Source organism: Electrophorus electricus, chromosome 14 (assembly GCF_013358815.1).
Source record: "Electrophorus electricus isolate fEleEle1 chromosome 14, fEleEle1.pri, whole genome shotgun sequence".
In the NCBI taxonomy this organism is placed as follows: Eukaryota; Metazoa; Chordata; class Actinopteri; order Gymnotiformes; family Gymnotidae; genus Electrophorus; species Electrophorus electricus.
This window is the reverse complement of record NC_049548.1, coordinates 12,370,001-12,392,500: the sequence shown is the minus strand read 5'-3', so window position 1 is coordinate 12,392,500 and position 22,500 is coordinate 12,370,001. Positions and strand designations below refer to the sequence as shown.

Sequence of the window (22,500 nt, the reverse complement as noted above, 5' to 3'; positions counted from 1 at the left end):
ACACACACACACACACACACACCAGAGACGCTGTGAATGACTAGCTGGGGAGGAGGGGGAGCGGACACACACACTACACGTGTATTGTTTGTTTCCATGTCAGAACTTTGGCATCATGTGCTGCAACCCATACTCCCTAGCAGTAACAGAAATTAGGAAATGAAAGGTAAGCAGTCTGTCAGAAAGTCAGTGAAGGCCAAATCATCCCAGACCTTCGTAGCAGTATCACCACTCTATAGACTGTCAGCAATTTTAGTTTCTGGGATAATTAAAGATGTCCTAGTTAATATGTGGCTACTATCTATTAATCTGACCAGGTGTTCTTCAGAAAGAAGTAGTAAATAAGTTAATGACAGTGCATAAAGAGATTTACATTAGTTTATGCAAAAACTTGCTATGTGGAACAATATTGCACATTCTGAGATGGAAACCCAGAACCAAAGGAAAGGTCAAAGGCCACTAGACACCATGGCAACAGGATGCCATGTCAACTGGTCATGCAACGGAGCATGCAAAGAGTCTTGGTTATCACCCAGATTGAACTGTACCATGCTGTTTGTAGATAGGGGGTTTTCTATAGATATTATCTTTGGCTTTAGTATCTGAAATGGAAGACAGAGAAAGCATGACAGAAGCAGAGATGTCAGGGACAGCAAGAAAGGAAGAGAGATGAAGATGAAGAAGAAGAAGAAGAAGAAGAAGAAGAAGAAAAAGAAAAAAGAAAAGAGCATTCATGAATAAAGAAGCATGAGTTAGGAATTCCTGAATAAACGGAGTCGGGGTAGCAGGAGAGAATGCTGCAGTGCAGAGGCTCTCTGCTGTGCAGAACGTCTAGTGTGTATCAGATTAGGTGCAACAGACTCCACATCGTTTCTAAATGGTCATGATGTGCATGCAAAATTCAACAGATTGTGCCTTTGTCTTACTTGGGCTTTGATGATGAATCTGGGCTTCCAAATTGTTACCAAGGGATTTCAAATGATCATGACAATAATGGCTGTCTAATGCATAACCAATCTAATCTGCTAATCTTGCTGAAATGATAAAGTAAACAAGGACCTGGCTATAAATCTTCCATGCAATTATTACGTGTCCTCGGATCCAGACACAATGAAGATCACAGCAGAGAAGAGATAAGCTAATCACAGAAACCTGATCCTAGCCACGAGGAATGTGGAGAGACAGATGGGTGCAACTGAAATGACCTCACTGCCTCAATCGCAGCTGACACAGCATGTTTGTCTCACTGGCTCGTTTGAATTGCCCTAAGATCAGTGCGCCTTCTAACCCTCAGCTGCTTCTGCACGACAGCCAGAAATGACGCAGGGCTTTCTTCAGAAGATGACGCACTTAATGCAACACATGCGGCTCATTTTCAGAGCTCTTTCAGCATCTGCCAGCAATGGAAACAAAAGAATCCAGAAAAAGAACAACAAATACAATGGGTGGAAATGTATTCAATTGACAGATAATTTGCTTTGTTCATTTTAGGTGGATCCAACCACAGCTGGCAGTGGGTTGGATGACAGTGGCAGTTCTGGCAATTCTCTTTATGATGAGTATGACTTTAGATCTTTGCATGCTGTTGGCTTACTGCTGTAACCACAAATGCAGAATACAAACACAGTCTATGAAATGACTGCAGGGACTGTGTTAAAAACACAAATTTCAAATAGTCGTGTCACCAGCAATTCTGTTTATTGGATATCAGCAAGGATGTCGGCAGGAACTGCCCGGTGTAGAGTATCCAAAGAAGAAGATGAGTTTTATTAGGTTGTATATCGGCAATAAAAGGCAGTAATGAATCCCAGTGCGAAGCAAGCCCTACCTGGTATGTGAAAATGCTTAGGTGCAGAGACATATGTAGAAGACGGGGATTTTCCATCTGAGTAGGTGGAGAGGCTGGGAGTGCTGCGACCACTTTCACTACCTCCAAGGGGTGAAATCAAGAGCACACACACACACACACACACACACACACACACACACACACACACACACACACACACATACACACACACACACACACACATACACACACACACACACACACACACACACACACACACACACAGGGTATAGGGACAAGGTGAGAGAGCAGAGTTATGCTGCATTTATCCTCAGTGCATTAATGCAGCTGCACTTCATGACCCACAAAGCTAAAACTAGACAGAACCATGGACACACCTGTGGTGGGTGTGCATTACACTGACTTTTCTCACATAGCTCAGTACACAGATTAGAATATATGACTGCATTACCTGCTGTCTACTGTCATTATCATAGGCCATGTTAGATCACGAAGTAGATAGCACTTAGTGAACCAAGAAAGCAACGAAAGAGAGAGAGAGAGAGAGAGAGAGAGAGAGAGAGAGAGAGAGAGAGAGAAGGGTAATGAAAGAGACAAGTATATACTGTAGTTGAAAGCATATGAAATTTGCTTGAGCAGAAATAACTCACGCACTCACTCACTTACTCTTAACCCAGTCTTCAGGGCCCAACAGATTATCTGCATTTTTGCTCTAACTAAGTTCTCAACATATCTGAACCCTTAATTTAATAAACCATTAGGAACACTGAACACCAGGTGCAAATGTACAGCATGCTGGGTTAGAGGAAAAATGCGGACTGTTTGGTGAGCCTCCAGGACCTAGTTGAAAAACTCTGCCACGGAGCCAATACACACTTTTGCAGTCCAAGCATACATGCACACATGGTACAGAAATTGTTGTTAGTAAAACACCACGCGAGCAGGAGGCAAATCCTGCACACATCTGGAGAATGTCAGATCATCCCTGGTACCACAACCACACATAAATCGAAAAGCAAGCGATGGCAAGCACCAAAGCCGGCGTGGACCACGGTCTGCCTCTTTAGCCCCAGGCTGCATTACTCACGACCTTGCTGGGAAAAGGCCTTAGCCACTCTAACATCCATCTAGCACAGTCAGTGCTGAGTGTGAAGATCCTGGGCTCCCCACCTCTTCTTCACAATGCGTGAGCTATAGTTGTATTGGCAATGCTTCTGTACAACTCTGATATACTTTTATACCGTGATCTGATATTGGCACTGTACAATCTTTGTCACTGTTACATCTCACAACTCTTCTCTCTCTCTCTCTCTCTCTCTCTCTCTCTCTCTCTCTCTCTCCCGCTCTCTCTCTCTCTCTCTCCCGCTCTCTCTCTCTCTCTCCCGCTCTCTCTCTCTCAAGAGAAGGGAACTGGAGTCTGTGGAGCTCATGAACCGTGAGCGAGAGCCAGTTATCCAGGTACTTGATGTGGTTCCTCACCCAATAAAGGGTCAACTGTAACAAAAACACAGCACACCAAACACAAGCAGCTCAATTGTACACTGCAGTAAAAAGTGGTAAGGCTCAGAATCAAGCCAGGCCAAAGAGTGTGCCTCTGCAACTGGCACCAGCCCCCAAATTACAGATTCCTCTCTGTGCTCTTTAATCTTCTTCTGAGAACTTCATTTTCCCACCCTTTTTTTTTCCTTTCAAGAAACCTCGAAAGACACAATCATAAGTAGCTTTTCTTCCTCCCTTCTTCTCAAGCATTTTCTTCTCACTCTCACCCGGGAAGAACAGCCTAGAGAAGGTTATGCTCAACCCTTCAATTATCAAGCAGAGATTGAGACAGAGAACTGTGTCCCTCATTAAAGCTTTTATGCATCTGCAGGGATGAACCCACACATATCCTTGTCTACACTTTAATTTGTGTTCCTTGTGTTATATTGTTGCTAGAACGTACTAAGACATTTCTTCAGAGCTTGTTTTGGTGGCTGGACAACATATTACATTAGTTTCTCTGACCACACTCCAGCATGCTTTAGATGAGATCATCTGCATTGCCCAATCAGCAAAATCCCCAATGATAGAGCTGTTACTCATTTTAATATGAACCATCAGCCGAAAGAACGTCTAAATAATAGAGATTAAACCAAGAAGCCCAGTCAATGACAGACAACAAAAAGAGAAAAAACAATTGCAGACAGTAATTTTCACAGGTCAGGTGCGATCCAACATATTTTGTACAACTGCCACATAGCACAACATAGCACAAATACTACGACTGCACATCAGTGCAAATTTGCTTCACCTTTAATGTTCCAAACAACTTAATTGCGCAATTACTATGAACACTAACATATGAACAATATACACAACATTTTCATGCACACATCACTGTTAAAACACAGTTTCTACAGACACAATAATGGAAAACAGAAACAAAGTCAATGGTTCGGAGAGGGAACTTTGAAGTACGCCTACAATCGCACAGAACCGGATCACAGACAGTGAAAGAGAGTGGGAGCCATGGGCCCAGGGCTTTACCGTAAGGAGGCAAACTGAGGTGCAGGCCTGTCCTAGGGTTACTTTCAGAGACTGGTTCCTGTTTGAATCCTGTCTCATTTCCTGTTTAGGGAAGGTGGGCGAAGGACAAGGTAGTAGTTTCATATTTGTTTGATTTTTTTTGTTTGTTTGTTTATTATTTATCCCAAACATCTAGGGTGCACATGAACTATTGCACAATTCTTGATTAGCAATGGTGATATTTACAGTCATAGCAACCCATTAGTCCTGCAGTTCAGCGGAGAGAGTGAAAGTTCCATGCCGGTGCATGAGATTAGCTGGTTTTAGCTAACACAAGGGGCCTTCAGGCTAGGCTGTGGTACCTTGGAAGAAAGGGATGTAGTTGTGCTGTTGGAGCATGGCCAAGGTGGTGGGGTTCAACTGCAGGGCCACGCCGCCGGTCCCTGTCTGCCGGGGATTTGTGCCACTACCATGGTACAGTGGCAGTGAATGGGAGTCCCTTGGGCTACTGTGGCCATCATACCTACCCACACTGTACACGGGCATGTAGCTGGAACTTCCAGGCTGTGGGGTGGACCTACTGCTCACATACTGTTCTGTGGGATGGGACCAGCCATCCATGGGGAGAAGGGCAGAAATATGAACTCAGAGGCCACACTGTGCTGCTGCAAGAAACGGTTCTTGTTTTCATATATCGAGTTTCACTGGATTAAAATAAAAAAAACTGGATTGGTGGGTGCAAAGCACTTTATATTACTGTTTCCTGTTTCAGATTGTATCGCCTCAGGGTCAAATTATGATCATTACTGTTTGAGAAGAAAAACACATTTGGAAAAGGGAAATGAAAGCAATTAAGTAAAGCCATGAATGGGGAAGCAATGTGAAACTTTTGAAAACAACCTAAAAACTGATAAATAGAAGTGAAACTGCAAGACAAGGGCATCTATGGCTTGATTTGTGTTTGTGCTGGAGGTTACCTGGTCTGCTGTAGGTTTGGGGTGAGCGTGAGGGTGTGTAGCGACCATAACCTCCTAGGGAGCTGTTGGAGCTGGGGCTGGAGGGTCTCCTCTGGTGGGGTGATTTTTCCCCATCGCCCTGTGGGATAAAAAACCAAAACAATATATTGTCATTTTTAGTTATTAGGGCTATACTAAAAAGGGAAGCACAGCGGTACAAACAGGACATGGTTATCACAGGTTTTGAGACTCGTTATGAGTTGAAAACCTAGGGAAGTTGAAGACAAATAAGCAAAAATAGAATGCCCATAAATGTCAGTCAGTTTCTTATCACATGAAGTCGCTGAATTTCCTCAATTCTGACTGTCAAAAACAAATGATAACACTGCAAGGCATTTATGTGATGTCATCTTAACACAGGTTTCCCAGAAATAACACACTTATTAGGAAGACACTTGACTACACTGAGGGGGACCTGAACTCTGCTTTACTGTACCTCTGTTGGTATAGAGGTTAGCAACTGGGGTGACTGCAAATGAAAAAAGCAGCCAAATGAGATGAGGTTAAATGAAGACTCCATCATGTTACATCACAAGGAGCCGTGACATGCACAACGATGCACTAGAACGAGCTCAGTAAGAAGCACTGGATCTTGTAGATGGGAGATACATTGCTAAGTCTACCCTAGTCCTTTCTGTGACTAAGCACATATTGCATGTGTTGGTTTGCTATTTTTAAATCAGGACTCAACCAATGCATTTGTATAGTGAATGCAATGCACAACAAGGGCATGATTAAATAAATAAATAGCCTATTTATTTTATAGTAAGTTATTTTACTTGTTATGTTTTAAGTAAAGTGTAGGTCATAATTTGGATACATGTATGCATCCTTCAAATGCTGTGTGTTTGGTGAGAAGGGCCACTCTGGACTTCCTCCACCAATCACCCTCACGCCTGCTGATGTGGAGGGTGTAGATGTAAAAAAAAACCTACTAGGTGGATTCCAAGCACATGTCTATTAAATTGTTTTAATAGTATATTATAAAACTCTGGTGTAGACTGAACAAACCACCACCAAATAAATAAATAAATAAATAAATTTCAAAGTTGTTTCTAAATGAACTCTGCTTTGGTTTAATGAATGGCTTTGATTTTGCTTTGGTGAATGAATGTACACATTTAATCACTGACAGAAATAAGAAAGAAAGAAAATAAGAAATTTTGAACAAAGTTTACAGCCTTCTGTTCACTGCAGAGACAGAAACAAGAACAGCCTCAACTTCTCACCAGAGTTACGCTGATCACTGATTACTGCGTATAGAAAAAACATGTCTAAAATGAACTGAAAGGTCTGACATGTGCGCACCTCTCCAAATGCCTTCTCCTCTGGGGGGTAGCTGACACAGTGGGAGTAAGACAGCATGTCAGGCCTGTCGATGTTATAGATTGCCTTTATTTTAGGGAGGGCGGCTAGGTCCTTATATTCCAAGTACTCATCACCCAGCTTTGCCTGTGGCAGGAAGACAGACAGACAGACAGACAGACAGGCAGACAGATGCAGACAAGCATTAAAAAAAACCTGAACTCTTTCCTCATTTTATATATTTGTCTCTTGGCTGCCACCTGGTGGCTAACAGATCAAATTGAAGTTTTGCGGGTCCTGCCCTGGCATAGGTTTTCCAAAAGCATCATAAATAAACAAAGATCATCTTTAAATGGTAGAGCGAGCAATACACTGAACACTCTCTCCCTAATTTAAGATGATCAGAGCTCTACAGTGATTTGGAAAACAGGGCCCAGTATTCGGTGTCACACTGGTGTTGATAACAGGGTTGCATACATAGAACACTCTGCTCGGAGAACAAGAGGCACTGGAGGCAGGAGCGGATGTGATGCTCTCAGAAGATGCCCTGGTTGCCTGCACAGAGAAACCCAGCCAGTGCATTAACAAAACACTATATTCCACAATTATCTCACTTTTTCTAGCATTTATTACTAGAGACCAAAAACTAAGAACGCAAAAGGTTACACTAGAAATAATAAAGACTACACTGGAAACAGTACTTTTTCATATTATATGTAATACACATATACATATATATACTTGGATCAAGTGTTTACATTATACTGTGTAGTCACAGTAATCAATCCAAAGTAATCTGAATGCACATTTGATAGTTACATTTAGAGAAACATATATACAATATAGAAAGAGTTTTCAGTACGACTATTGAGGAAATTCATAAAAGTCCATTTAAAATACAAAACCTAGTACTACATTAACAAACTTAATACTACATTACAAACCCTAGTAATACATTAGTAGGGCATTAATGGTTAACACAGATCTGTTTTTGCATATCTACAAATGTATGCCCTACTCCATTATGTATACAGAGCAGCATCCGTGCAGTGAAAGCCATGAATCAAAATCAGGTGGTTGGGGGCAGAAGCGTACGGTGGCCCAGCAGGTCCAGTGTGGCAGTTTCTGTTAAAGCATAAAGCAGGTGGGGGAGGTAAACCCATGCAGAGTCTGGGGTGTGCATGTCACGAACCTGCCCAGGTACATTCAGACACAGGTCAGAGGGCTGTATCCGTACATGCTTCTGAAGGAACAGGGGCATTACAGTCGACGGGGATCAGAAACTGGGCTTAACTACTGGCCTCGCTAGCATTTTAGTACTCCCGGGGAAACCCTGGGCCCTCGCACCTGCTCACCGAGGTTAAACAGTGTTGATTATACCACTCACAGTCAGAGACAGTTCAACTACAAATTGGTTGAGGAAAATATGGGGAAATAATCATTTGTTTCCTGACACTGATCACCGTTTTCCTTCCTTTCCTGTTCCCTACCTTACTCTTCTCCTCCAGACGGGCGGCCTGTCTGCATGGCGGGTGCCAGATGGACGAGCCTGTGAGTGGAGACAGAGAGGCAATATGACATCAAATGAAGAAGGTATTGGTGGTGAGACTCTAAAGTTGTCTGCCACACCATCTCTCCCACGCGGACATGATTATGGTTGCTGTGGTGACTCAGACGTTTCCTCTTTTCACTCCATGCATTCAGGCTGAAAATGTCCAATAACTGACCCCAGACCTGCCGAGAGTCTGAAGTAGAGAATCAGTCTGGCGTGAAACATGCTTGGAACGCGCTCGGCCCGGGAGGTAAGACACTGAGAACAGCGTGAACCATTGCCTCACTACCCTCACTGCTCACTGCTTGAGGTAGGCTTTGCAGACATGAGGAATAAATAATTAAGAAATAAGAAATAACAAATAAATAAATAATAAATCTCTGGTCGGCTCCGCAGTGTTTTGATGTGACTGAACTCAGAACTGTGCGATCTCTCCTTTAATCTGCTTTATTTACTGATTGAGTAGTCCAATATCAGTCCCACTGCGAGAGGGGGTGTATTTATGATGGGCTCCAAAGACCTAAAGCTCTCGGCATAACACTAATCATCGCACTAAGTGATTCACAGTAATAAAGGTCCGTAATAACGGCTCTTAGTTAATGCTTCCATGAAAATATACTGGCCCCGTTTAGAGAGCAGCTCAGAGAGCCGTAGCCTTTATATAAAGGTTTATTAGAATGGTCGTCATGTAACCATGCTTTTAAAAAATGAATAAAATACAATCCAACATTATAATGTTTGTGTCGTTCCTGTCCAACATGTTTACATAAAGCTCATTGTCTAAACGTACACAGATCAAAGACCAGATCATGTGGGCTGTGATATATGTTACCTTGCAGGTACATCTCCTCGCCCTCTTTGAACATCTGATCACAGCGCACACATCTGGCACACGTGGGGTGGTAGTGCTTCTCTCCAGCCTGTCCGACACAAAATAAGTGTAAGCTCAGGAAATCGCAGTTATAAACACACAATGTTGCACAGGGATCACTGCCTGCACACTATAGCTGTAAATGAAGCTATGCTTATGATAATCTACTAGGCATGCAACGGTTCTCTGTGTAACATCGGTTACAACATGTTTGTTTTGTTGTTGTTGTTTGGAATAAAATTTGTTTGCGTATATAGGCTCAGCATCACAAGACATTAAATGGCAACACAAGCCCAAGGACACTGCAACAACAATTTCTAACCTGCAGAGGGCGCAATGAAAGAAGCCCCACAGCATACTTGTAGGAAAGAATCTTGAAAACATTTTGCCATTCATTACAGGGGCAAAATCATGAAAGTGGTGAGCTGTCTGAAAGTCTATGCCTTACATCCAGTCACCTTAATTTGCACAAATAAACCCCATAACAAACTAGCAGTGACATACTTTTACTGGTGAACTGAGTGCAGGCGGTAGCCAATAATTCCGTCATGTTCGGCTACCCACCCTAGTTTAGTCTAAGTGCTAGCAGTTAGGGCTGAGAGGGTTAATGGTCATTTTTGTTCTTAGTGACTTTGTTGCAGTGCAAGCTGCAGGAACACAAGGCTGGAGAATGTTCGGCGTGGATCTCACGAGCACGTCACTATAACCCTTACGCTGACTGATTACTGCCGGTGTTCACCATAGAGAATGGCCACTCAATTGGGAGACAGAAAAAGATACAAACAGAGAAACATGTCAATTTTTTCCTCCATTTTCACGGCCCCAATATAACCTAATCTAGTGTTCCACTCCCTCTCTCCTTTATATACCAATGAATCAAACGGTCCTTCTCTACTGCGCTCCGGTGCAGACAGCAGAGCTCGGAGCTATGTCGTCACACATTCACAGCAGGTCTCTTTATGATAGTGAGAAACCTGAGCAGTGGCAGAGGAGAGTCACGCCAGGGCTCCCAGTCGCACGCTTCCCGCTCCTGGCCTAGCTGCACGGAGAGGAACAGCATCGTGCTAGCTTTTTCCTGTGCTCGACGCCATGCGGTGACCCCTTTAAACACCACCACGGAGCTCCATGGCTCCCTCCTGTGAACACAGATCTTGTTTCACCACTCTGAAGGCCACGGCATTTCAGCCGAGGGTAGGATTCCCAGAACGGAGCGGATTAAACAGGAGCTGCTTGAGCCGGGTCCATCTGTGGGGCTCCACTCCAGCTATTCTACTCCAGTTCCTTCCCCACTGGTCCTGTCACAGCCACTGAGGGGTATTTAGTACTATGACGCGCCACTCAATGGGCTTAATGGTTATCATGTCTTTCGCGCTAATCTCCCACTGATACGCTGAAATGCAATATATCACAGGTGTACTGTTCATAAGCGCCTGACATTCTAACAGCAGTGATGGAGCTCCCAAAAGCTCCTTGCTAACCTTGAAGTTCAATTAATTCAATAATTCATTACAAAAATGCTTTTATGCAGCACTTTCAGCAGGTTTTTGTCTCATTCATAAAACATTTTCTGCAAACATAATTTGACACAGGAAGCATCAGTCATCTCTGCTCAGTATGGAGGCGCGATCCTGGGAAACTGGTGTCAACTGGCAGAAAACGTCCTGAACTATGATGTCACACATCCAAGTGATTTGATCCAGCCATGGTCTCCTTAAATGCCAAGAGCAAAAGACCGTCTCCATTGCAACAGTCTACAACACACACACACACACACACACACACACACACACACACACACACACACACACAGAGCTATACATGCACACACACTATCACATTGAAAAACACACAGATACCAGGCTGGTTAGTAAATTGAAACTATGGCTTTTCACATAGGAAATCCACATGGTGAAAGGTAGCTAGACGTCCATATTTCCCCACGATTTCGTAGTGCATGTGAGCATGGCCTCCAGGTACAAACACAAAGACTACTGATGCACAAGGAGTCTTATTTACAATGTGAGGTAACCAAATATCTATCTATGAAAAAAGAAAGAGTAGGTCTGTTTGTGTGGGAGAAGTGAAGTGGCGAGACAGTGAGAGCTAGAGGGTGAGAGCAAGACACACAAGGGCTGTGTGTGTGTGTGTGTGTGTGTGTGTGTGTGTGTGTGTGTGTGTGTGTGTGTGTGTGTGTGTGTGTGAGAGAGAGAGAGAGAGAGAGAGAGAGAGAGAGAGAGAGAGAGAGAGAGAGAGAGAGAGAGAGAGGAGAGGAATGTGTGTGCATGTGTGTGTGTCAGAGAGACAGAGAGAGAGAGAGAGAGAGATTGTTTTACTGTCATAATACTGCCGTATTCATAAAAATTCTGAATCGGCTGACTGAGTTCCTTTGTCAGCCTCCACCCACGTAGCCTCTAGCCCAGTGGGAATAGAGTGTACCAGCCTGAACCAGCCTGAATCATGTCCTCTCTGTGAAAGCGCGTGTCCCTCCCGCCGATATTCCAGCGCTTACTGTCTCACCCCATAAGCCATCTATAGCTTCATGCGTGTGTTCTTCTCTCCAGCTATGTGGAGCAGTGCCATGCCCGTACCTCTAGAACCTTCCCCGTGATGTACTTCTTGCAGCTCTCACACTGGATACCGTGCATAGCATGGTAGTCCATCTCACAGTACGGAATTCCATCCCTACGCACACACACACGCACGCACACACAAGTACCCACATGTTGAGCTGTGGCAATGTCAGTCAGCCTTTTGTGTTCATGTATGCTGCAGGAAAGAAAATGTACCATGCAGTAAAATGAGGAAATAATTCATTCCAAATAAAGTCACACAATGTCACTTTCAATTCAATTTTTATCCACTTTGTTAAAGAAGACAGTATTATATGTCACAGATTTAAAAAAAAATGTATCTGTATTTATGAATCTTCATCCATGATTTATTTTTTTGTAGAATCTTTAGTATTACAGTAGTGTAGGTCAGCTCAAAGGTGAGCTCTCACACACACACACACACACACACACACACACACATTGCAGTGTGCAGGAAACTCACTTGCTGATATACTCTGCATTGAGAACTTTGTTGCACACTTTGCACTTGAAGCAGCCCAAGTGCCAGTGCTTATCCAACGCTACCAAAGACTGTTCGTTCTTAAACTCCTTACCACAGCCGCAGCAGTCTGGAGAGAGAGGGAGATGGACAGACACAGACCGGTAAATCATTATTTTTAAATAACACTGAGAGTTCTTCTATACTTCTCAATCTTTATTTCTTAAAGTAAATGCTTATTCTCTCATGTCCAAAGGTGCCCTGGCAATACTGTCAATAAAGTTTACTGATCTGAATTTAAGTGAATTAAACTGAATTGGAAGAGCAGACACAGAGAGAGAGAGAGAGAGAGAGAGAGAGAGTGGAGAATGAGAACAAAGACAGAACTATATAAAGACAGAACACCCTTTATTTGTGTAATATTTTTGTGTGAAGCATTCGGCTAGCACGATGAAAGATGAAAAGGGAGGGACAGAGAAGGAGAGGCAGAGCGAGACAGAGGAGAGACAGAGGAGAGACAGAACCAGACGGAGAAGGAGAGGCAGAGCGAGACAGAGGAGAGACAGAGGAGAGACAGAACCAGACGGAGAAGGAGAGGCAGAGCGAGACAGAAAGGAAGAGGGAATGTGTTAGGGAGGTAGAGCAAGGCTCTTCTCACTGTGCACAGCCTGAACAGGTGCTGGACTGTCAGCTGACAGAGGCTGAGTGCAATTCTGACAGATGCACTCTTTCCCGTTAAACGTCACACGGTCGCCTGCAGGAAATGGCTGTCTGCCACACACACACACACACACACACACACACACACACACACACACACACACGCACACGCGCACACACGCACACACACACACACACACACACACACACACACACACACACACACACACGCGCGCACACACAAATAAGCATACACACACATGCGCACACATACAAAGAGACAGAAAGAGAGTGAGTCTCATTAGAGACTTTTAATATCAAGATATATAGGTCATAATGAAGTAGCTTTGTTCTGCACCAATTCCACAGCATTTAAAAGCAATTATACTTCAATAATCATACTTCAACAAGCTTTTTAGCATTTGGTACCTAATAATAACATAACATATAACTCATCCATATTAAACAAATTACCTGGTTGGGTAATATTTTTATGTTTGATTTATTAATAACAATTTTTCATATAATTCTGCACAAATACATACACACATGAACACACACACACAAACTCTGTACAATGTTAAAGGCTTCATTAATCTGCTCTAATCTGTTCTATAGATTGGGAGCTTCAGATGTTCCAGGTGGCTGGAGGACTGGGTCGTGCCTGTACCAGGGTCAGCAGACTCTCAGCATCAGCTTTTCCAGGTGGCTGGAGGACTGGGTCGTGCCTGTACCAGGGTCAGCTAACTCTGATCTCTCAGTATCAGCTGCCTAGGTCACAGGGGTGGAAGGGGGATTGTTCTGATTACTTTTGGCTCATAGCTCAGTGGGGGACCTGATGATGTCACGGTATGCTTATCATCCAGTGAGTGTGTGTATGTGTGTGTGTGTGTGTATGGGAGAGGGTGCTGGTTGAAGAGGCTTTGGAATCATCTTTTATTCATTTTAATCATCTTTCAATGCATTAACATAGAAGATACATTTACACACACATTTACAAATACACAGACACATACACACACACACACACACACACACATACACACACACAATTACAGTTATAAATATGCAGACACAGACAGATACACACACATTTACATTTCACAATGGCTCTCTCTCTCTAAGCAGAAAGCTTCATCCTAATTCCCTATGGCTCACAATATAACAATAAATGTTGGCACTGACTGCAGAATGTGTTGAACTAATTTATCTAGTGGAAATGTCAGCCAGCATAGCAGTGAATGGACACTGTCTCCAAGGTGGGGCTGTATCTATGCCATCAGAGAAGCTTGGCCCTCTAGCAGATAGGAGATACAATTTAGCACGTGGTTAATTCAGCATCAGATTTAGGCTGTCAGTCTAAAGTTGTGTGTTGAGTGCTTGACTAACTGTCCTGCAATGCTGGACACCGTAAGGTGGCCTTAGGCAGGGCATCTAATTAAAAATGAAAAAACGTCTACTGCTCTCATACACATATCTGTACGGATACTGACAGCTATGACTGATGAAAGAATAAGCTCGGTGTGTGCTCTGTTCTGCCTAGAGCAGAGGGTCTCTGATCCCAGTCCTCAAGGTGCAGGTCCTTCATCTGGGAGTCAGATGTGATGACAGCCAACCAGTTACATGAATGATTTGATCAACTACAAGCCATGATAAACTCCAGGTCAATAACTGAATACCACTGGCCTAAACTAATGTATTAAAGATGAGAGAGAGAAAGAAAGAGATGGAGACAGAAAGAGAGAGAGAGAGAAAGAGAGAGAGAGAGAGAGAGAGGGTGAGGCTAAAAGAGGTGGAGGTGAGGAACAGAGAGTGCAAGTCACAAGATGGAAATACAAATCAAATGAGGTGATTAATGATCTAGTTGCACCCAAGAGATCAAAGTGGGAACAGAGTGTCCACGGAAACATGGGCGTTGCTATGGCAATGTGGGAGGCAGCCTGGTTAATACACACACACACACACACATCCATTGAGCGAGCCACCCAACACTCTTCTGGAAATACATAGCCTGTGAGTAGAGCATACACTTTACATACTTGGTAGGGGCTGCAGGGTCCCTTTGCCCAGTAAACAAGATCACGTTCCAGCACCTCTTTCTCTCTCACACACACAGTCTGTGTTTTATATAACACAGACAGAAACCCTTTATTTAATTAAGCTGTGATTTTAGAGTTCCTTGGTTATTATTATTATTATTATTATTATTATTATTAATAAATGTATAAAAACACATTTGCAGGGTGTCAGTAATTTTGTGTGTGTATTCTTACTTGCAAACAGCACACACAAAGCATTGTGGGTGATAGGTCTTGCCCAGGGCGGACACCACTTCCCCTTCGATGAACTGCTCACAGCTGAAGCAGCGGGTGCCATAGAGACGCTGGTAGTCCAGAGTGCAGATATACTCACCATGCCGGACAAAAAAACCCCCTTGGGCCAGATCGCAGCCACATACTGTAGAGAGAGAGAGAGAGAGAGAGAGAGAGAGAGAGAGAGAGAGAGAGAGAGAGAGAGAGAGAGAGAGAGAGAGAGAATGCATGTAGCAGATCTCTATCTGGCTTCAACACAGAGCAAAGTAACAATCACATATTAGGACATTACCCAAAAAGTGCAACTAATCTCCCCTGATATAATTGGAATGGAATGGAGCCACAGCATGGACTGTCTCTGTAGCCCTGTCGGAGTGGGTCTGTACATTGTCCACAGTAGGTTATGAGGGGACTCTGTGGGGAGAGGCACCTTTTGCTCACCTCTTGCCAACAGCACTGTAGATTATATGATACAGTTTTAAATCCTTTCATTGCGATGCCACTAACCCATCTGTCTGATTACAGCTAAATTACTGTTTATTAAAAGGACAGAGACTAACAGTTTTGCACCCACACAGCCCAGTACGCTGTACAACAGCAGGAGATCATAAACACGGACCCAAAACAGCACAGAAGACTTCCAGAAAGCGGTCGGCACTCCAGAGATTCAAGCACTTGTAGACACGAGAGTCTTGAAGTTAAGAATATGAATCAAATTTTTACAACCAGCACTCAAAAAAGTCTCTAAACATGCACACTTAAACTAACTGTTTAAAACATATGGATAACACATTTTAAAACACTATAATCAATTACCTGACGCTTTTATCTAAAGCGACAATACAATTGTGACGGAGTACAACTTGAGCAATTGAGGGTGAAGGGCCTTGCTCAGGGGCCCAACGGTGGCAACTTGCCAGTGATGGGGCTTGAACTAGGAAACGTCCAAATACAAGTCAGTAAGCTAGCACTGCCCTACCCACCGATATGTTACCTGAACAAAAGCATATAAGTAAAAGATTTAACATATAACTGGCAATAAAAACTCCCAGAATCCCCTGGACACACCCATTACTACACAAGAACTTACAAATAAAATATCTACCCCAAAACCTAAAAAAGCAAGTGGGCCTGAAGGAATGTTAAAGGAAACAATCAAGCACACAAGTAAACAAATTCCAATTAGCCATCCACAAACTGTTCAACACGATTCGGAGTGTGGGTACCTTCGCTGACATCTGGAGTCAAGGTCATGTACCACCCATTTTCAAAAGTGGAGATAAATTTACCTCTAATAATTACAGAGGCCTCAGTATGAACAGAAATCTAGGGATGGTGCTCTGTAATATTATTTAATCAGGATTTATAGACTTCCTTATGATGCATAGTTTGAAATATATTTTCTTGAAGAAAACTGAAATATTGGATTAACTGAACAAAACCATGCTGACAAAGTCCAGACTCGGTGACCACAGCCTGGCCATACAGATTGGTCAATATAAGAAATCATGACTGACCAGTTACTCTGCCAACACACACACACACGCACACACGCACACACAAACACACAAACACACGCGCACACACACATGCACACACACGTACTTCTGAAGACCCACACCTGAATGTACAAAGCCACACACACACACACACACACACACACACTCACACTCACTCACATGCACACACACACACACACACACTCTCACACACACACACACACACACACACACTCACACACACACACTCACACACACACACACTCATACTCACACACACTCACATGCACGCACGCACACACACTCACACGCACACACACACACACACACACTCACATGCACGTACGCACACACACTCACACACACTCACACGCACACACACACACACACACACACACACACACACTCACACTCACATGCACACACTCACATGCACACGCACACGCACACACTCACATGCACACGCACACGCACACACACACACTCACACACACACTCACACACACACACCTGTATTGCCCTGCTTCTAAACACCTTTAAGTATTCATTTAACTATTTGTTATTTCTATTATTATTATTATTGTTAAATTGGGCAACAAAATTTTAACTTTTTTACTTCCCAAACTGATAGATGGACCTAATGGTATTTATTTCTTACACTGAATTCCAATCAGTTTTTAAATGTTTTCTATCATGCATGATTTTTAAGTGAAATTTTTACTCTTAAAGGTTTCATATTACGCATGTATTATCTATTCATAAATAAGACTCTTATTGCACTTAAACTATGTACAAACATTCTTCAAAAATGTACAGTGTATGATTTTGACTTATATTTGGCCTTAGACACATCCATCTTCAGTGTCCAGCACTGTGCCAGCATTGAGGGACTCCACTTTCCTTAGTACCACTTCTCCATACTGTAATGAAATATAACAGGTATACTGGAGAAAAAACTACGCATGATGAGAGAACACATTCTGAATTGTGAACACATATTTGGATTCACTGTACAAAAGTACACACTGAATAATAGGTATTTTTTCAGAAAGCAAAGTCATTGTTGACCAGTGTTATTAATTTATTAATCCTTTCTTTTTGCTTCTTTGCTTTTACATCTCGACTTGAAGTCTTTCATGCTAATTACAGTTCTGTTCATGTTAATATTATTAAGATATAGTAGAGCTCTTGCTTTCTTTAATATTGTAAAGGTTCGTGTTATTTTAATATTGCTTTGGTAATAATGTAAATTAATATGGTCGTGCCAATAAAACATACCGAATTGAATGAGAGAGGGACAGAGCGAGAGACTAATAGATAGAGAGAGTAACACCTTTCAGGAGTAAGAAAGTTGGCCATAAATTTATACCCAGAATACACAGAACCTGATGTACAACTTACATACAGACACAGACACACACACAGACACACACACACACACACACACACACACACACACACACACTCACACTCACACAAACACACTCACTCACATGCACACACACACACACACACTCTCACACACACACACACACACACTCACACACACACACACACACACACACACAGACACACACACACACACACACACACACACACACACACACAGACACACACACACACACACACACACACACACACTCACACACACACACACACACACACACACACACACACACACACACACACACACACACACACACACACTCACACACACACACACACACACACACACACACACACACACACACACACACACACACTCACACACACACACACACACACACACACACACACACACACACACACACACAGACACACACACACACACACACACACACACACAGACACACACACACACACACACACACACACACACACACACACTATATATATATAGATAGTCTTTCTCCCTTTCATCTTCACAATTTCCTTTATTCCACAAAAACAGGAAGCAAGGCAACAACACAATGCAAACATAGTGCAATGACATCATCCTCAAAGGCAATTCATTTTCCACATCCACTGAGGTCAAAGCATCTCTTCCACATCATCTCTTCCAAAACATCTCTTCCACAGCATCTCTTCCACAGCATCTCTTCCACAGCATCTCTTCCACAGCATCTCCTCTGTGGCATCTCTTCCAAAACATCTCTTCCACAGCATCTTTTCCATAGCATCTTTTCCATAGCATCTCTTCCACAGCATCTTTTCCACAGCATCTTTTCCACAGCATCTTTTCCATAGCATCTCTTCCACAGCATCTTTTCCACAGCATCTTTTCCACAGCATCTCTTCCACAGCACCTTTTCCACAGCATCTTTTCCACAGCATCTTTTCTGTGGCAGCTCTTCCGTGGCAGCTCTTCCGTGGCAGCTCTTCCGTGGCAGCTCTTCTGTGGCAGCTCCAGGTCTCCCGCACTAAGCACTGCATAAACAAAGCACTCCTCTTCTGTGCATTAGCTATAACCATCATGTCAAAGCCAAAGAAGTATAAGACGTGTTTTATGTCATAAAACACTATGACTGGTCAGTCATCACTATTTGATTAAATAAAGTCTGTCCTTCAAAGGTCTACAAGCGGGTGACTGGTCTCCACATAGTTCCTACATAGACTTTAAGGCCAAACACACTAAGACACCTGCGTATGTGTTTACCACCTAGTGCTCTTACACAACTACTATTAACATTTTAAGGAGTGGTTCACCCACCTCCACAAACACACACACACACACACACACACACACACACACACACACACATACACACGCACACATACACACGCACACATACACATGCACACACACACTCCCACACACGGAATATGCCCTGATAACAATAACACCGGAATGTTTCCCAGGATACAGCAGACATATTTTCCATGTCAGCCTGGCTGCTATTGGTTGATGGGAGCAGTATGGAACACTGGCCACGGTACACACGTCCGGTGCTATTGCATGACAATGTCTGAATCCAGTCCAAATATGATAAGACTTCCCCATTACAGGCCATACTCTGACTTACACGCACAAACACACCCACACATACAAGAAGACTAGTGTGAGAGAAACGCAGACTCATGGCTGCCCCTGGACAGATTACATCCTGTCTCCTTCCTCAGTCTGTACAATACATCAATCCACACATTTACCCGAGCCATTTTCATTTCTGTGTATTTAAATCTAAATCTTTAGCATTGCGGGCACTAAAGAGTGTTGGAATCTCAGCCTCAGCACCATTCTATTCCCAGCGACGGCGTCGTTCTGGCTCTCGAGGGCTCAGGCCCGGGGGTCACTGGATGGAACCTGATCCCTGTAGGGAAGAGCACTCCTCACACAGGGCCTTGTCTTTCACTCGCTGCTTTAAATTTAACTCGGAGGCAGGTGGCCGCCAGTGCTCGGAGACGGCATCGCTGCTGCTAAGCAACGCTCAGCATGCAGGGCCATACAAAATCAGTACCATGGCCCTCCCAGTGCCCCGCCCATGGAGCCTTCAACAGCCCCTCCCACTGATCCTCGTAGCAGTTCCTGGGCCAGAGAGGAAGGGTTATGATCATAGCGATGACTCCACACTATTCTGTGGCTGGTTAAAGGTCTCAAGCATTTCAAACGGCAAAAAAATAAATAATTAAAAAAAAATAAAGGAGAGGTCAGAGATGTAAGCATTACAGGGTGGGGAAAAAAAACACCTGTCAACTGAGAGACGTTTTGTTTCTAATGGCCAATGCAAATGTTCCCAAGCAATGGCGTTCACTGTGACACTGAGAGTGAAATTGATGAGCTGTTGCAGCCAACAGCAAGTCCGACAACAGGCAGGGAATCGCGGTCTAGTCTACAACAAGAATAATTACAGGAGGAAGCATACAACACAAAAAAAAAGATTTAACTTTGGGGACAGACTCCAGAGATTCCAGAGATGTATTAATCTTAGTCTGGACTACACTTACTTGTCTCCTTTTATCCTGTCAGTGCGGATTATCAACTAAAGACCCATTTCCAGATTTAACTCTGTATATGTAAAACTAAGCTCTGGCATGCCATGTTCCATGAGCTCTTGGATTACAACCCCTGCCCCCTGGAATCAGAAAAGGTTGAGGCAGAGTGGCCTGACTGAGAGTGTGAGAGGAGGAGCAACATTTGAGTCTCAGCCGCGTGAAGTCTCCACCTGGCGAATTCCAGTTCAACGAAGGGCCATGAGGACCATGACCATGCCGGTCGAGGAGAGGCCTGGTGTTGGAGCTAGATCTGCAGACGGATCTGCAATGCACCACTTATTGGCTCCTCACACACACGTCCTCCTTGGGAACGCAGGCTCATCCCTGCTATGACTGGCCTTCTGTTCACAGCCCTTCAGCTCGCACCATAGGGAAGAACATCCCCCATGTTTGCTTCTCTGGGCTGATGCATCAGGTCTGTAGCAGGTTTAGTGCTGATTGTGCACAGACCCAGATCTCAGATTGAGGACCGACTGCAACGCCATATTTCAGTCTTTCGGTAGCAACGCAAGCCGGCAACATGCAAAGCGAGCAGCGTCCAACTTGGCTGCTACACTCTGACGGGATTCTCTGGCAAGATCGAGTTGTATTGGTTAAGGTGCTAAAATGAAGCTAGCTGGCCCTGATGATGCAACTGAGAATAAGTGACAGTGGATGAGACACAGATAAGCTGGGAATCACTGGCTGGCTGCTGCAGTCGGAGGGAACTCACGTTTCAGCACTGACAAGCCTGAGACAGTATAGAGGATCTACATTGAGACTCTTTGATAGCATAAAGCAGCAAATTATCAAGAAGGGAGATAATATATACAACATAAAACTGTCTTGGTACACCGAGTTGCATGGAAAAGAACTAGTAAATTAATTCTATGAGAAATCATTGTAGAGTTACATCTAAAGGAGAACTGGACTAAACACTTAAAGATTTTGCAAAAAAAAAAAAAGTCTTGTTAAGGCTGTGAGCACACTGTAAATAAAGCAATATCCTTCATGAGTGCAAAGGCTAGGGGTCAGGTGTCTCCGTCATGTAGCAGGAGCAATGCGGGTAACCAGCAAAGACTCAGGCAGCACATGCTCTGCTGGGTATCGTTTACAGAGCCTTGCCTGGATACATATACCTCAAAGCCCCGAACAGGACCTCTGCCCCTCGCTGGACTGCCACTGCTATGAGCCTCAGCTCACCTTCATTCACTCTCATTTATCGAGGACACTCTGATCAGCATTGCAGGACAAACCGGCGCAGATCATGAATGCCATTTGCTCAGAGTTTAGTTATACCCCAAGAGCATGTGTGTGGAAGCAGCAATGCACACTAAGACAGGCAAGTGTGGCCATATATCAGTGCAGTGGCATGGGTGTCCATATGATACTTGCACAGCCAGCCAGCTAAAGTTGAAGCCCCATGTTTGGTAAATGGGTGCAGAGCAGGAGGTCAAGCCAGTGTCGAAGCACAAGCCCTGGTACTGCACACCTGACACACCCTCGCAAGAAGCTGCTGAGCCATTCCACCAATGGGCATGCAGTGCTAGGGCCTCTATATGCTAATTTACAGAGCATATGTGATATATTAGCTTCTTTGCATTCATCATTGGCATCCTCGTCTTCCTCATTATGCTCACTGCGACTTTAGCTCCCAACTTTCTACTGTAATATAGAGATTAATACCTGTATACAGATATAGACCCTTTCAAAGTTTAGAAACAAAGATAATGTGTTTTAGCAACAGAAGTATAGCTTTCTGCCATTTTTATATCAGCAGTAGTGCCAGTTTAAAGAGCTTGTATTGGTCAAAATACTAGATCTGGTTGCAAGGCATTACAAGTGTATTGAATTCCATCTGGGACGTGTCATTTTTAGAGCAATAGGAGACAGGTCTGGTTGCAGGCTGACTGAACTGAGGCTGTCCCTACAAACTACTACTTTAAT

The 22,500-nt window shown here is 43.6% G+C and overlaps 1 protein-coding gene across 5 annotated transcripts in view; it reads right to left on the bottom strand.

The window, feature by feature from the left end:
* ablim2 (actin binding LIM protein family, member 2) overlaps nucleotides 1-22,500 on the bottom strand; it is a 61,405-nt gene that overhangs the window by 10,327 nt on the left and 28,578 nt on the right. For 2 of the 5 annotated variants that reach the window (XM_035533784.1, XM_035533783.1), the window contains exons 3-14: nucleotides 15,044-15,227; nucleotides 12,769-12,881; nucleotides 12,114-12,240; nucleotides 11,648-11,741; nucleotides 9,021-9,108; nucleotides 8,127-8,185; nucleotides 7,114-7,191; nucleotides 6,640-6,783; nucleotides 5,293-5,410; nucleotides 4,678-4,911; nucleotides 1,829-1,930; nucleotides 549-602 (exon numbers count right to left, since the gene is read on the bottom strand). In XM_035533784.1, the coding sequence (XP_035389677.1) occupies nucleotides 549-602; nucleotides 1,829-1,930; nucleotides 4,678-4,911; nucleotides 5,293-5,410; nucleotides 6,640-6,783; nucleotides 7,114-7,191; nucleotides 8,127-8,185; nucleotides 9,021-9,108; nucleotides 11,648-11,741; nucleotides 12,114-12,240; nucleotides 12,769-12,881; nucleotides 15,044-15,227 (1,395 nt within the window). Of the gene's footprint in view, nucleotides 1-548; nucleotides 603-1,828; nucleotides 1,931-4,336; nucleotides 4,418-4,677; nucleotides 4,912-5,292; nucleotides 5,411-6,639; nucleotides 6,784-7,113; nucleotides 7,192-8,126; nucleotides 8,186-9,020; nucleotides 9,109-11,647; nucleotides 11,742-12,113; nucleotides 12,241-12,768; nucleotides 12,882-15,043; nucleotides 15,228-22,500 lie in introns of all 5 variants that reach the window. The other 3 variants (XM_035533787.1, XM_035533785.1, XM_035533786.1) reach the window with 3 other exon arrangements.